A 16,445-nucleotide genomic window follows, 5' to 3' on the forward strand; every position below is an offset into this window, starting at 1 on the left:
CTGCCCCATGAAGAGACCCGGAGGTCTTCCTACAACGTATCTGCCTTAAAGAATGCCACAGTGTGATGCTGGGAATGTCTTTAATTGAGTTGTCATGCAGAGGAGATTTTGATAAGTCTCTAGTTTCCAGGGTTACCTAATGACCATGCTGTTCAATCTATTGTAAAACATTACTTGTGAGCAGACTCATAAGGTTTTTTAACCTTTTGGACATTAATGGTTTAATGACTCGCAGATTATTATGATGTTTATCTAAGTGGTATTGATTGATAGGCAACAAGGTTAAATCCTTAGCACAGACACAGTTTTAATGTAAAAAGTGGTTACAAAGTAAAAAGTGACCAACATATAGGTTAGATAAAACAAACTTTTCCACAGATACCTTTGTCCTTCTAAGACAAAATACATGGAGCTTACAACTCTCGGAATGATAAATAAATAAATACGTCAATAAATTAGTTGATAAATCTAGCTGCAGGGCTAGGTCTCTTTGCTTACACAGTTGATAAAGACCTAAGCACACATGGACCACCACACTTGCAATACAGATGGAAGAAATGTCTCGAACAAGACAGAGGAAAAAAACAAGGCAGGCAGGAAGATGTATTTGTGTTCTTAAGACACACGATTTAGCAATGGTTTAGAGGCCTAAATATCTACCTATGTCCAGAATAATGACCCCGATCTATGTCCAGAATAATGACATCTTTCTCTAGATATCTGGTTCTTCCTCCTCCTCAAACAGCTCATCATCCTCATGTGCAGAAGCATCCTGACACACCTGATACTCAGCCACCAGGTCATTGACATTGCTTTCTGCCTCAGTGAACTCCATCTCATCCATGCCCTCGCCAGTGTACCAGTGGAGGAAGGCCTTGCTCCGGAACATGGCGGTGTGCTGGGCCACGATGCGCTTGAAGATCTCCTGGATGGCCGTGCTGTTGCCCACGAAAGTGGATGCCATCTTGAGGCCCCTCGGAGGCACGTCGCAGGCGGACACCGTGATGTTGCTGGGCAACCAGTCCACAAAGTGGCCGCAGTGTTTGCGCTGCATGCTCAGCATCTGTTCGTCTACCTCCTTCATGGACAGGTGGCCGCGGAACATGGCCGCAACGGTCAGGTAATGACCGCGGCTGGGGTCGCACGCCGCCATCATGTTCTTGGCGCTGAACATTTCATGGGTCAACTCGGACACGGTGAGGGCGCGGTAACTCGCGCTGCCCCTTGCCGTCAGTGGGGCGAACCCTGGCATGAAGAAGTGCAAGCGAGGGAAGGGCACCATGTTGACCGCCAGCTTGCGCAGGTCAGCATTGAGCTGCCCCGGGTAGCGTAGGCAGGTGGTGACTCCACTCATAGTGGCTGAGACCAGGTGGTTGAGGTCACCATAGGTGGGGGAGGGCAGCTTGAGCGTGTGGAAACAGATGTCGTACAGCGCCTCGTTGTCGAAGCAGAACGATGCGTCGGCATGGTCCAGCAGCTGGTGGACGGAGAGTGTGGCATTGTAGGGCTCCACCACCGTGTCAGACACTTTGGGAGAAGGCAGCACACTGAAGGTGCTCATCATGCGGTCAGGAAACTCTTCCCGCACTTTGGCCAGGAGCAGGCTGCCCAGGCCTGACCCCGTGCCCCCGCCCAGCGAGTGCAGGAGCTGGAAACCCTGCAGCCAGTCGCAGGCCTCACTCTCCCTCCGCACCTTGTCCAGGATCTCATCGATCAGCTCACTGCCCTCCGTGTAGTGACCTTTGGCCCAGTTGTTACCAGCTCCATTCTGACCTACAGTACAAAACCAATCGTGGAACATGTGACCCTCTTGGAGCATCAGACGGTTGTGGATAATTATAAGATGGTCATGGGTAGTTGTAAGTTACATGTTGCAACTTTCATCACCAATCAGGAATTAGGTTAGAGTAGCCAATGAAAATGAAATACAATATTTCCAGTTCACTTCATGATGTATTTTGAATGTATGATATGATGCAGTACACTTTTCTCTTATATTTAGAAGAGGGACATTTTAACTGGAAATCAAATGAAGGTTATTTTGATGCAGAGATGGCTACTTCTGTGTCAGGTGATTTATCTTGTTTAATCTTATCATCTGTGAAGAACAATGATGACTTACAATGAACAATAACAATGAGAAATCTGTAATTCACCCACCAAAAATGTAGTTGTCGGGACTGAAAAGGTTGCCAAGGTGTCCAGAACGGACACTGTCCATGGTACCAGGCTCCAAGTCCACCATAATGGATCTTGGGACAAACTTGTTGGCTGGCAAAGTAAATTAAGACATCTCAGTTTTTTACAATACAATGAAAACAGTTTCTACCGACAGTGGGTTTTTTACACACTGCCTGTTTTATTAGTTAATGTATACACACAACTTCAAAATCAGACATGCAAGTATAAATAAAAACAACTGTTTTACAGAATAAAGCAACATGATTTTAGTTCTTCAAACTCATTTTGATACCACACTGATTTATGAAGTCTCTAATATTGCCAATATGCGTCCAGAATGCCTGGCATTTCACTGTTGTCGTGGGTAGGACCATGACCCTTTTCATCAGTATTGGATCAATTAGGTATCCCCTTAGCACTAAATGGGTATTTAGTTTGTTGAAAACTGTACTTCCTACATTTCATTACTTAATAATAAGCATGGAACCAACATTATATCCTGTGCACTGCATTTTTCCTCTTCAGAACCAACAGCAAACAGACTTACCAGAGGGCTCACTGAAGTAGACATTGACTCTTTCTAGCTGCACAGATGAATCCCCCATGTAGTATCCAGCAGGGTCAATGCCATGCTCATCAATGATCTCGCCCCAGAACTGAGAGCAAACTAATACAAAATCAGCCTAGACAACAATGATGACAAAACATTCTGTGCCACCTCAACCTAGGAGTATAGCACGTCATATAATTTGATATAAGATGCAATGAAAAGACATTTTAATATGATGCTGATAAACCAGTGGAATGTACGCTGTACTGGAATCTAGTCTTTCAGGATTGGTGAAATGTAACTAGAATAGTTTTACATTACCTTGGTTCCAATTTGATTGCCACACTGCCCAACTTGAATGTTTACAATTTCTCGCATGGTTTGCCTTGTGGGATGTACACCTCCTCATCTGAATCCGCAGAAGGAGTAGAGACAGGGCAGGTTGTGCCTTTTTGTAGTCCCAAGTTTCACCATAAGTGACGTCACTTATAAGGGGCAGAGATGAGGACTCCAGGAGGTACACAGTCAACCTCTGCAGCTTTAGGGGAGCAGGTGTTGTCAGTTGTGAATATGTGTGTGCAGGTGTTGTTGACTTCAACTTGGACAGCATCAACTTTCTAATTTATACATGTTTGCCTTCATGTGCAAAGGATGTACATAATTTGTTTGATTCGTTTTTAAAAAATATATATATTTGGTATTTGTTAACTATCTTTGCTATTTAGCTGTTTATTAGCTGTCAATTAGTAGTAAAAATCAAAATATGTAAAATGATGACAACTGTGTTGCTTGCAGTTTTGTGGAGCTGTTAGTCTCCAAGCTAACAAGACCTAACAAGCTGCCTGGCAGTTATTGATAAAATTACATATTTTAGGCCATCAATATTCAGGAACTGCAACAGCAAAAATATTGACAACCTGACTGTCACATCACACATAATAATACCAAGCATTACTGTGACTAAAAGACGACCTCACCAACATAGTAAACAGTCCTGATATCTTTGTAAATGCCTTCATTTTCCTAAGGTGCTTCCTTATTCAGCATCACTGTATGTCTGAAGCGACAGTTGCTTATCCTTTGATGGTAAGGTTGGCGGGCATCTGGCCCGGGAAAAGAGGAGTGCAGGGGACCTACCCTCATTTTTTCCAAATATACTTTTGTTCTCCTCTTGCCAGCAGGGGTGGATTCATTGATTTTTGTAGCCAAGGGTGATGACATTAGAAATGTTCAGTGAACAGTAGGTACAACTGCCTGGTCATTATTTTATATTAAATGTTTAACATATTGCATTGTAGGCTATACTATATTATCACATATTCAAAATAAATACTACAATTATTGGGGGTGAGGGGTAGTAATAGTCTAGTAATAAATCACAAGTTAATATATTTGCCAAAAATGTGGGCTCTATTCTCAGATTCAGTTGCAACCAGTTTGATTCAGCTTTATTTACCAATATTTTCATTTCTGCTGAACCAAATCTCTGATCTTCAACACTTATTACTTTATTGCAGGTTAAATGTGCTGCACACATCATATTTAAAACAATTAGAACAGCATCAAGCAATATACCCAGGCATATTGTAGGTTATAACCTTAGCAAATTGCACTAAGAGACTTTTGTCAGGAGGAGTTATGGTTTACAATGAGCTCATGCGACATTTCCATTGGACAGATGGGGCCCTCAAGGACAGATGAACAAGGACACACACACAGACACAAACACGCACACACTCGCACACACACACATACACAGACAGACAGACAGACAGACAGACACACACACACACACACACACACACACTTGCAACTTTCCATTTTAAAACCATAAAACCACCTGGTAATGTTTGATTGACTGGCAACTTTTGTCATCTTGAGTTTAGGATAGAGAATCCCAGATGTCAGCACTCAGCATGGTTCCAGAGGATTGGAGCCTTTGACTGGCCGTAGGTACTTATCACCCACAGAGCCTTTCAAATGTGGAAGTCAGGAAGTTGCACTAACAAGGTGCTGACTTCAGAACTATCAAGCAGGGGTCTTCAATAATTGACCACATCTAGGTTCAGGTGCTTTTGTCTTTTGACAAACCAGGCTTTTTTCATATGGTGCATTGTTGGACCAAATGGCTGTTTGAGTTGGTGTTCACATGAATATCCTACAGCAGGCCTGTCATGATAACGACTACCAATGTATATTACATTACATTACATTACATTACATTACATTACATTACATTTACATTTAGCAGACGCTTTTATCCAAAGCGACTTACATATATCAATTATATTACAATTGTCCCCTAGAGCAACTCAGGGTTAAATGCCTTGCTCAAGGGCACAATGGTTGAAGAAAAGTATACAACTTTTACGGCTATAGTTCCCAGCTCATTAGCCACTACACTACCACTACCAATGTACCAAAATCTATTAGCTCTGTTTGCTCTGTAAATTGATATGTAAAAGAAATAGCACTGGACATGTCATTTCTTTTGACTCCCAGAAACAGAAACAGACACCGACATTTAGCTCTGCGTCATCCAAAGCGCATGGCTGTGTCAGCTTGACTCCATCTGGCTGACTAGAAGAACTGTGGAGATTACCCAGTTTTTTTTGCCCTGAGAGCAAACTTGGATCAGACCAATTTACAGTCTGCGGGGGTCTTAAAAGGCCTATGATCGAACGCTTGGAGCCGTGGTTCCATACGTTATGGTGAAAAAAGGCAAATATTGATTGGCACACCATGCCCTCCGGTTCAGACCTGCCATATGACCTCTGTGATTATAGGGAGGAAGGAGGGCTTCTCTTCAACGGTGTCTGAATGAGCAGCTGGCAGTTTAGAGAGTCAGTCCAAGGTCCAGGTTGGCAAGAACATTTGACAAAAATCATCTGACCAGGAAAAATAAAACACTGGACAAACACTCACAAAGGAGAGGAGGAGGAGGAGGAGGAGAGGGAGAGAGAGAGAGAGAGAGAGATAAATCAATCAGATCCAACAACTGAAGAGTGATATGTGTAAAGGTTTGTTCAGCATGATGCGAGCTTCTGGGTAAAGGTGCTTGTGTGGGTATGAGGTATGTTAGTACTGCCCTCTTGTGGTCCATATTTAGTATTATTTCCTAAATCATGCTTGCCTGCCCTTTTTACATTAAATATTTTATTAGGCAACCATTTCTCTAATAAGTCTTTTTGTTTCTGTCTCTGTCTGTATATACTACAGACAGAGACAGAAACAAAAGCATACATTGCAAATGTTTCATACACAATAATGTCCATACCTCAGTTTGATATTTGCAGATAGATAGATAGATAGATACTTTATTGATCCTCAAGGGGAAATTCAAGGGTCAAATAGATAGAAATTGACAAACATATCAATTGACAAACAACCATTCATTTCCATACTGTGCTAATAAGTTAATAAATTGTGTCTGGGTCGGTTTATGTAAAAGGAGAGGGAAAACAGCACTACACATAATACATGCTTGTAACAGCAGGATGAGTTTGTAGAACATTGTCAGTAGGGGGAGTCGTAGTGAAACAAATATACTTTCAGTTAGGAAACACAAGAGATAAGTAAGTATATATACTCTTTTGATCCTGTGAGGGAAATTTGGTCTCTGCATTTAACCCAATCCGTGAATTAGTGAAACACACACAGCACACAGTGAACACACAGTGAGGTGAAGCACACACTAATCCACACTAATATATATATATATATATATATATATATATATATATATATATTTAAAGGCTTCTATTCCCAATGCTCCTTTTCCCCAGTCTATCTGTCAGCATTCACTGGCTGTTGGAGATTCATACCAGCTCATGGTCAGACCCACAACCGAGCTGGACACACAACAGGCTAGGTCTCGCCCCATAATCGGCACTGATACTCTCTGTGGAAGAATAACGCGGTGAAGTGATCTGCCACCACATTCTCTCTGTCTGCCCTTCATCCCGTCATTTCTCACCTTGTGGTCGTGGCTAGCAGCGTGTAAATGTGTTCTCTAAAGCCTTTTGGGCTTTATCTGTTTACTGAGGTGGGTCCAGTGGGCACTGTTTGCTTGTTCTAAACTAATGAGTGAAAAGTTGCAGCACTGAAATGAAACCTAAACTAGACCAGTTTAATGACCAAAATGGGTGCCTTCTGACTGGGCCTGTCTGTAACTCCTCTTTCCTCTAAACCTTTGCATATTGTTGCTTTAAAACCTCAATTTTGTTATATTGTCAGCCCAGAACATGTTTATATGCTTAATTTATCTCCAAAATCGAAGATTTAACAAGACATTCTCTTCTACTCTTCTCTTAGTTTAATATGCTCTGTGCTGTACGCATGAGTCCTACTGTCCTTTTCCTACACTTAGATTCACAAACAGTCCTGTCCTATAATGCTCTTGTGAAATAATAGCTCATGAAAGGGTGTACTGAAGCTATTTTTGGTCTGATTTGCAGTGCCACAATTAACCCTGACCCCAATAAGAGATGCAGGGACTCCAAGAGCTCGAACCATCCCATCAGTCACCTGCAGCCTTTGTAGCCTATTAGACTCCTGCATATAACATGGGTATCTTGAGTGGGCGAGGGAGGAGAAAACAAGGCTACAATAATTGTTAACTCTGATGTATGTTTTTGTTTTCTTTGCTAAAATCTGTCAGTGTAATTGGCGTCTAGCTTATAATTGATTGAATTTTCTACTCTGAGATTAAGTCTGTGTCCCCATTAACAGTAATGGCAATGTGGTAGCACAAGTGGACTTTTGTTGGAGTCAGGGTAAGAGCAAGAATGACAAATCAAATCTCAAGCCAATACTGTTGTACTATAGGCTACTGAAATAAAATTGTATATGCTTGCCAAATTGGCAAATTACGTAATGCCAGAGATAAAGGAAAAGTATGTCTTTGTTTGACATGAAAGTATTACCTAACTGGAGTATTTGGAGTGAGCACAACCAAACAGAAGTGGAGACAATTGTATTTGTATAATTCTATTCTATGAACAGGAAATTGGAGTTGTTCCTCATGTTTAGAATGAGGTTGGTTTGTTGAATCCTAACCACACCGCATACTGCAGTAATATGGCTCCTTGAGGCTATTGCTAGTGGCACTGCTTTGAGTGTTTGCAGACTTATTGCTGAAAGGGTTTTGATTTATATCAATTGACAGTTTTGCTTACCGGCTTTCCATCTTACCCATAATAGCTACTCTATGTGAGGGTAATGGTATGAAGTGGCTGAAATACTGCTGCCTTATTTTGCAGTTTTATAGTGAAATAAAACCTATTTCAGAACACAAAAAAAATCCGCTGACTCCAGCATTAAGAGTTAGAGTTATTCCTCAACCATGTCATCATAGAGGGCAGATAGCCTACAACTGAACTCTCTGCTACGTCCTTTGCATGTCACCTGCAAGAGTAATATTTAACTACATTACATTAATAAAATGTACTGTACTTTTATTAATCTTTTAAACAGGAAACATTAAATTAAAATACATTTTGAATACACATACATTTCCTACATTTATTAGACACACCTGTGGCTGTAAATTATCAAGGTAAAAGTCTTAACAGAAGAAGGCTGTTCGATCGACACTGTGTCCTTATCTTCAACTTATCTCTAACTGATTGCATGTGGAAAGCCAGCGTTTATGATCCAGAAAGAAGTTGCAGGTGAGTTAATGATTGACTTGAGTTTCAGTAGGGTGGCAAGCCCATTGTTCAAACTGCACAGCACCTCCCATATGACTCAAACACTGATATTTCGGTGACCTCATGCAAAATGTTGTTAACCTTAACCTCTAGTCAACTAATGTTGTTACTGTAAGTGTTGTTACACAATTATCAGTCAACATTATTAGTCATCTTGAATTTCCCCTAAGGGATCAATAAAGTATCTATCTATCTATCTATCTATCTATCTATCTATTTTGAACACACCATAGTTGCAGCATAGTAATGGCTTCAGGGGATACATTCCATGTTATAGGTATTCACACATAAGCCACTATTATCTTATCCTTAAAACTTCTATTTACAGTCTAGTTTCTTTGTAAAATGTGGATAGCTATCGGGCAACAAAAAATTAGGAAACTGAATCAGAAAATAGAGCCAACGGAGTCTGAGAAATTCAGAGATTGAAGCAAGGTCAAACCTGAAACCCACATGATAATGCATTCGAAGAGAGCTTGAAACAGGTCTACAGTAGAAGGTAAAGAGACACTGTATTGTAGCCTATATAGGCATACTGATGAATTAAGTAAGGTGTGGGCCATTTTGCCAGAAACGTCATCAGGACATGTGAAATGTTGAGTCATATGATGAACATGAGACCTGACAGAGTAGCCTAGGCTCATTGGTTGTCTAACTGGCTACATGTTGCCATACTGTAATGTTACATGTCTGTCTACTACACTTCTCAATCAAATGAATTCTTTTTGAATGACTATTAATTTATTTTTCTTTCTTTATTCATTTATTTGTGTTATAGCCTACCTTGAACATAGTACTCTCCTCTTTGTAATGTCGTAGGCTACATATGCAATATAAGGAAATTAAATATCAAGACTGATTTGTTAATTGTTTCAATGAAATGAAGCAATATCTCACTCATTATAACCCCCCCCCCCCCCCCCCCCCCCCCCACACACACACACACACACACCCGGTTGAGCCATGGCAGCCGTGACGTCACTCGTCAAACCAGTGTATTGAGTTGAGGATAGTGAACGGGGGATAAACAGCAGCTCCGGAGATCCCACGAAGTTCGAGTGCCCTGGAGGCAGAATCTGCTTTGCATTACCGACGCGTTTAGACCCCAACAATACAATTTACAGAGGATTGTTGTGTACGTGCACTTACCTTCCTCCTGGACCGTTCCATCCGGAGTTAAACCAAGGTAAGAGGAAGGAGGAATTCTGAACTGAGTCAAAAGTTGGTGTGGTTGATCGGGCGGGGATGGTGATGAAGGCAGGGTTGTTGCATTTCACTGTGCTTTTAGTTAGCAGTCTACTTCATTTGATTCACGAAAGTGAAAGAATTAAGTGTAACCGTTTTTAGAAAATATCGCTACATTGTGTCACCCATAATGGTATGAGAGAGAAAAGACTGTGAAGAGACGCTCATTTAGCCCTTGTTGCTTGCTTGTCTCATGCGAGACCCTTTTGTTGTGTAGGGTAGGCTACTACGGGTTTTCACATAATGGAATGGGATGTTCATTGATGGGATGATCACTGGATTCGACATTCTAAGAAATCGTTTATTTCCCGTCGTTCACCCATCACTCCCATACAATAATTTGCAACACCGTCTTCGACGCGGCTTTGTTTGAGCTTTCTCAAGCCATTGTATACTCTTGACTAATGTTAGGCTACATTGTAAAACATGAATTTAACCTTCAGCCAAACTACGGTTAACCCAACCGTTTAAGGCTCTAGCCTTTGTCACTTGAAATCGCCTACTGGTTTATGCTTGCACAGCATTAAACATGTCGCCTTGGTTGATATCATAGTCGTTACATTGTTTTACAGGCATAACCCAGCAGCGCATGCATTCCTCTTCGGTAACCCATTTCTGCACGTGTATTTCTTGGTAAATTCGTACTCTGCTGGTTTCTATTCACTGTTGTAGAATGATTGGTCCATATTGTATGATGGAAGTTATTGCAAGCCCGTTGGCAACCTGTAACCTATGTAAGTAGACTGTGTGTTTGTGTACCACCAATTTTGATGAGCAAAAATATATCCTATGCATTCTTCAACTACAGCCTTTGTACTCATAGGACTACAAAGTCCATGTGTTCAAGGCCACACACATGTCTTGAGTCAGTAATGGAGTTCTCCAAGCTCTCCTAGGTCCCTGTTTTGTCTGGGATCTCTTTCTTTGTCTCTTCCTAAAAAGAAACATATACACACCCTTAAAATTAAGGTAAACATCTTCAAACCAATTTTAAAAATGACTAGTATTTGTGAAATCATCAAGACCTGTGATGAGACAGATGAAATCGGTCTTTTCCTGACACACCTTGACTTAGGGACCACGCCCCCCACCATCCCCTATGCACCAAGATCTGCATGCTTGTTGAGCCGTGCTCCCGCTGCAATGCCAGGCATGTCAGGCACGAGCTCTACTCAAGGGTGCTTTGCTTAGTCATAACCACTTTGCCCGAGCCCATCTGTCTTTGGCTACTAATGCCCTCTCGTACTGAGATTGCACCTCCTATGTATGTATGAGTGTTTCATGAGTTGTGTAAACACTTGGGGTCTGTACAGATATGTCAGGGATGCTGCAATTTCTGTGGTTCAGGTTGAACCAGACTGCTTGGAGAAAATGTATCATGTTGTCTACCTACCAGATGATTGTAACGATTGATTAATGATTTTTCATATTTTCTTTACAAGTTAGCTGTTCAAATGAGTGATTTGTTTTTTCAGCGGATCTGAGTACGGTTGTGATATACAAAGACCAAAACAGTTAGATTTCTGTGAAGCCTTTATGAATATTTTATAGCCGGTGAACAAAACGGGTAGTAGGAGGTCATTAATTTCCCCTTGTTTTTGGAGCGTAGCAAATATGCCCACTCAGGCATGGGGAAAGCCAGCTACGTCCTTGACATCACCTTCAATTTGCAGCCTTCCTTTGCCTTGGATGCCATCCAGCCATGTCAACCATATAGGTACCCCCGCCCCTCCCAGCAGATTGGAGATTCCGAGTGCCCCTCCATGACTATGCCTGCCATTCCCCCATGTTACTGATCTCTCTCTCTCTCTCTCTCTCTCTCTCTCTCACTCACTCACTCACTCACTCACTCACTCACTCACTCACTCACTCACACACACACACACAATCCAGCCTTCACTTGGATGAGGCCTCTGGAATTTGTTGTGTACACTCGGAACCCTTCGCTACCAGTCACCAATTTTTAAACAAAGAGTCGCAAACAGCTTTCTCTGGGTCTGCTTTCTCTCTCTCTCTCTCTCTCTCTCTCTCTCTCTCTCTCTCTCTCTCTCTCTCTCTCTCTCTCTCTCTCTCTCTCTCTCCCTCCCTCTCCCTCTCTCCCTCGCTCTCTCCCTCTCGTGCCTGTAGCTTCATCTCTCTGTCTCTTTGTGTTTTTGCAGGGTTCCCTTCCTTAACCTAGCAGAGCTGTAGAGTTGGTTGCTGTACATTTATCTCTGTCTGTGGGAATTCCATAAGTTGTGCTCCACTGCCAGGGTATCAAGTGACTGTAGCTGGCAAAGGAGCTGACACTGAAATTAGACCGGATGCTGTGTTGGTGTCGCTGATGCCAACAAGAGTGATGTATGGTAGCAGGGACTCAGAGGCAAGGACCATAGAAGTTGTAGAGTATTTCTCTTTCTCTCTCTCTCTCTCTCTCTCTCTCTCTCTCTCTCTCTCTCTCTCTCTCTCTCTCTGTCTCTATATGTGTGCATCTCTTCTCTGTCATCTCCTCCAGGCCATCTCCAATAGCATGGTTTGCTCTGAAGTTATGACCTAAATGCACTAGATATTCTCTATATAAGGGTATAATTACAGTATTTATGGGCTTGGCGAGGCCTCGCAAGTGTTGGTCTGCGTTGGAGCTCCATTGTGGCTTGCTTGTGCATATTTGTAAACGTATTGCTTTCTCACATGTCCGTGGTCATCATGGTTTGCCATCTCTACTCTGGCGCTGAATATCTTTGCTTTAAATGGTGATCTCTGTTTTTAGTACCGGATGATGTCAGCACTGTGTGTTAAATGATGGCTGGAAAAGTGTTTCGTTTTGTCGACATTTTTTCCCCCTTTCTAGCCCTCTCCCTTGAGGATCACTGATTGTAGAGAGTGAAGTCTCTTGTCATCTGTAATATTTGTTGTTTGGAAAATAGAGGGTGTAAATGCTAACGTTGGTTTAGCGAGCATTGCATCTAGTAATTGAAGAAAAAAGCAGAACATCTTACCACACAAACAAACATCCCTGCAAGGATGGGGGTGGGTGGGAGGGTGTCTTCGTTGGAAAGATGTGGCATGAGATTGAAAGTGGGTAATGAAAGTAATGACATCATGAAGAAGGAGAAAGAGAGAGAGAGCAAGAAAAAAGGGAGTGATGAAAAAATAGATGGAAAGAACGTAGTCCCACTTCCAGATGGATGGAGGTTGAGGGTAGCTGCTCAGTCATATGACTGCATGAGGACGGGAGGCCCAGGCATTAAACTGGATCGTATCATCTCTAATCTGCATCTATGAACCAGACAGCAGATGCATTGATGGCAGCGACCTTAAAACAGCGCTGCCCTTTGACCCAGGAAGAGAAAGAAAGGTGCTTTAGTAATGCTGCTGCTGCTGCTGCTGCTGCTGCTGCTATTGCTATGTGTGCGCCATGTTGACTCGCTCTTGACACTTGCTAGTGAATTCTAGAATGCGTGGGATGCTGTTTGTGTATGTCTGAGTTGGCTGGAGTTCCTGAACAGTTGCAGAAGGATATTTGTGTTTGCTGGTGTAGGTGGGTGAGATTTGTGTGTTTGTGTGTATGCTGCACGTTTGTGTTTGTTTTCTATGGAAAAGACATCAGGTTAACATACAATTCATTAGCATCTTGAATTTCCCCTGGGGATCAATAAAGTATCTATCTATCTATCTGTCTATCTATCTATCTGTCTATCTGTCTATCTATCTATCTATCGGTAGATACATTCTCACTTTCATCCCCTCACTTGCCAATAGGCCACCGTTAGCCACTAACATTTTGGACATAGAAGATATAACCTACTAAACTCATTGTGGGAGAAGGAATACAGAGGGGGAAGTCTAGGAACACTGTGACCGTAAGACTCTGTGGCACCAGATGTGAGAGTCAGAAGCTGCTTGGCTGAAAAGGTCTTCTGTGGGACAGGGAACACCATGGGGAATTGACCAGTGCGCTGTCCCTTGGCTGAACTGCAGTTCCATGTGTTTGTGGTTGCCTACCAGTGACCGTAGTGATGTGTGCACACACACACACACACACACACACACACACACACACACACACACACACACACACACACACACACACACACACACACACACACACACACACACACACACACACACACACACACACACACACACACACATACTAACAACTAGCTCAACAAGGGGCAGCCGTGGCCTACTGGTTAGTGCTTCGGACTTGTTACCGGAGGGTTGCCGGTTCGAGCCTCAACCAGTAGGCACGGCTGAAGTGCCCTTGAGCAAGGCACCTAACCCCTCACTGCTACCCGAGCGCCGCTGTTGTTGCAGACAGCTCACTGCGCCGGGATTAGTGTGTGCTTCACCTCACTGTGTGTTCACTGTGTGCTGAGTGTGTTTCACTAATTCACGGATTGGGATAAATGCAGAGACCAAATTTCCCTCACGGGCAGGGGTGAAAGTAAGCCGGTACTGGCCGGTACGGAGTACCACTAAAATATTTGGAGAGGGTACACCGTACCGGAAAGAAAACTATACTGTCTCTGAAAAATATAGCACTTTCAGCATGACAACACAACTGCTAACGTCAAATTACCAGAAGCAACACGTTTCCCCCAAAATATATTTCATATACATCTTTCTGAACTGTATCTGAATTGTGTCTAAACCTCCCGTGCAGCTGGACAGACAACGAGCAAGCTATAGCGCGCGTACAGTAGCCTACAGTAATTGCGCCAACGTGCACTGGTATCCAAAGTGTTTTAGCAGACGGACGTTTCTTGGAAGGTCTCCCAAATAAAAAAAACATACAGGCTAAAGAAAAATATGTTGATGTTTCAATAGCCTATTCTGGTTTTATGTGTGCAGAGTTTTGCTGGAGAGACAAGAGACAGACAGCGCGTGTACGGCTTAACCAGATCTTGCGCAGCAATAATGAAAGTGTTTTAGCGGACAGAAGTATGTTGCAGTCTCCCAAATAAAAAGGCATGACTCAAAGAAACGTGTTTCATGATATACAGTAGCCTATATAAAAAAAAATTGATTGAAAGTGGGAGCGAGCAGAGTAACTAGGTTAAATAAATAAATAAATGTTGAAATTAAGTGTTTGCAATTTATTCATAATCAAAAACAGATGCAGGTGGGTTAAAGAGTGATACTAGAGTGATAAGAAGTCCTAGTGAATGCTTGATAAGTAGACTATAATACAGTAAATAAACAAATAAATAAATAATAAATAATTAGGCTAAGAGAAATTTTCGGCGCGCATTATAACTCTATATCATAGTACCACCAAGAAATAAAAACTACTTTCACCCCTGCTCACGGGATCAAAAGAGTATACATACTAATACTATACTAGATAATGATCCTCACGGGATCAAAAGAGTATACATACTTATACTATACTAGATAATGATCCTCACGGGATCAAAAGAGTATACATACTAATACTATACTACTATACTTAACTGTTTTTTTTTTTCATATTCTGCCTCCCTTCGTCTCCCCCTTTCCTGATTCTCTCCATTTCTCTCCCCTGTATCCATCCCCCCCTGTCCTCCCTGACCCTGAGAATCTCATACACCACGTTACAGATTCCTCTAGGCCTCTGGCCTAATCTACCATCTCCCTTTGAGGGAGAAATGTTACGCCTGTCTCTCTCTCTTTCTTTGTCTCTTTCTCTCCTCCCTTCCTTTCTTTCTCTCTTGTTATCTCTTTTCTCTGTTCCACTCATCCTTTTGGTGTTTCCGTCCCTCTTTGTCAGTGTCCCAGGCCTGAACCTTTTGTTTCCACAGCCCAGCGCATGCCAGTGCACAGTGGAACGAATGGTAGTGTAGAGAGAAAATAATGGAGAGAGAGATAACTGGTGAGATGGAGGTGAAGGACACACACACACACACACACACACACACACACACACACACGTTGGATCCACACAGCCGTGGGGGACTGAGTGAGGCCTAAGAGGGTCCATTAATTTATTTTGGAGTCATAAACACCTCGAGCTGGGACTTGTTGGAGAATAATTAAGGGTCGATAGCAGCACTTTCGTGCCCCCATCCCTGGCGCAAGTTCTAGGTGCAAGACAAGATGCTGAAATTCAACACTGTCGGCCAGCAGCCGCAGCCTACGACCAGCCCATACACTTAAGGACCATCAACATCCTGCTGCCCTGTGAAAAACACGAGACAGTGAATATCTTGGATCCAGTTTCTTGAACTGAGACAAGAGTTAGAAATAGAATCCAGGGCATTTCCATTACAGAGGAGGCCCCTACCTGTGCTAAGTCTTATGCCCATCTTTGACAGAACAACGCAAACACATTTTCTCTGGTCTATTCCCGTACTGCGTTATTTTCCTTATACACCCGACACAATGCCGTGATTTGGCCTTGCACTGTTGTGGTAATGTAGACATCTATTCATAAGTTTCCCCTTCTGCACTGAATCTGTAACCGAATCTGTTCCTCCTCCCCAAATGATGAAGTTAATTGAACGATTCTAGAACGCTACACTCTATCACAGTGTTACGCTGGTCTGCTGGTAGGAAAATACTATTACTACAGTAGTAGGCTATAGTAAGCCTACTACTACTACCACTAAGACCTGCCCCGTATAACCCCTCCCTTACTAACTAGAGCCCTGTCTTAGCCCCACCAATTTGGAACTGTCATCACAATGCCTGAGAGACTGGAGAGATTGGACGATAGGACTGGGAAGAGAGATAGATCTGATTAGAGAGAGAGAGTGTGTGTGTGTGTGTGTGTGTGTGTGTGTGTGTGTGTGTGT

The 16,445-nt window shown here is 42.5% G+C and overlaps 2 protein-coding genes and 1 long non-coding RNA gene across 13 annotated transcripts in view; 1 reads left to right on the plus strand and 2 right to left on the minus strand.

Annotated features, from left to right (window-relative positions):
• Positions 1–712: 712 nt before the first annotated feature.
• On the minus strand, positions 713–3,880 carry LOC121695345 (tubulin beta chain-like). Of its 10 annotated transcripts, none has more exons than XM_042076163.1 (5): positions 3,053–3,109; positions 2,729–2,837; positions 2,161–2,271; positions 1,648–1,773; positions 713–921 (listed from the first exon to the last, which is right to left on the minus strand). In XM_042076163.1, exons 1-5 carry the CDS (start codon positions 3,107–3,109, stop codon positions 713–715), a joined length of 612 nt encoding a protein of 203 aa, XP_041932097.1. The 10 variants fall into 10 exon arrangements, with proteins under 10 accessions (XP_041932097.1, XP_041932081.1, XP_041932076.1 ...); XM_042076147.1 differs by having other exon boundaries at positions 713–964; positions 1,466–1,773; XM_042076142.1 differs by having other exon boundaries at positions 713–946; positions 1,421–1,773.
• Positions 3,881–9,450: 5,570 nt separating this feature from the next.
• The window catches only part of nck2a (NCK adaptor protein 2a), a 40,097-nt gene continuing 33,102 nt past the window's right edge, over positions 9,451–16,445 (plus strand). For both annotated transcript variants that reach the window (XM_042076068.1, XM_042076053.1), the window contains exon 1: positions 9,451–9,628. The gene's annotated coding sequence lies outside the window, so the exon portion shown is untranslated. The remainder of the gene's footprint in view (positions 9,629–16,445) is intronic.
• Positions 12,928–16,445, minus strand: part of LOC121695803 — a 23,522-nt gene continuing 20,004 nt past the window's right edge. The window contains exons 3-4 of the long non-coding RNA XR_006026168.1: positions 14,232–14,236; positions 12,928–12,939 (exon numbers count right to left, since the gene is read on the minus strand). This is a non-coding gene — a long non-coding RNA (uncharacterized LOC121695803). The remainder of the gene's footprint in view (positions 12,940–14,231; positions 14,237–16,445) is intronic.

Source organism: Alosa sapidissima, chromosome 2 (genome assembly GCF_018492685.1).
Source record: "Alosa sapidissima isolate fAloSap1 chromosome 2, fAloSap1.pri, whole genome shotgun sequence".
NCBI lineage: Eukaryota > Metazoa > Chordata > Actinopteri > Clupeiformes > Clupeidae > Alosa > Alosa sapidissima.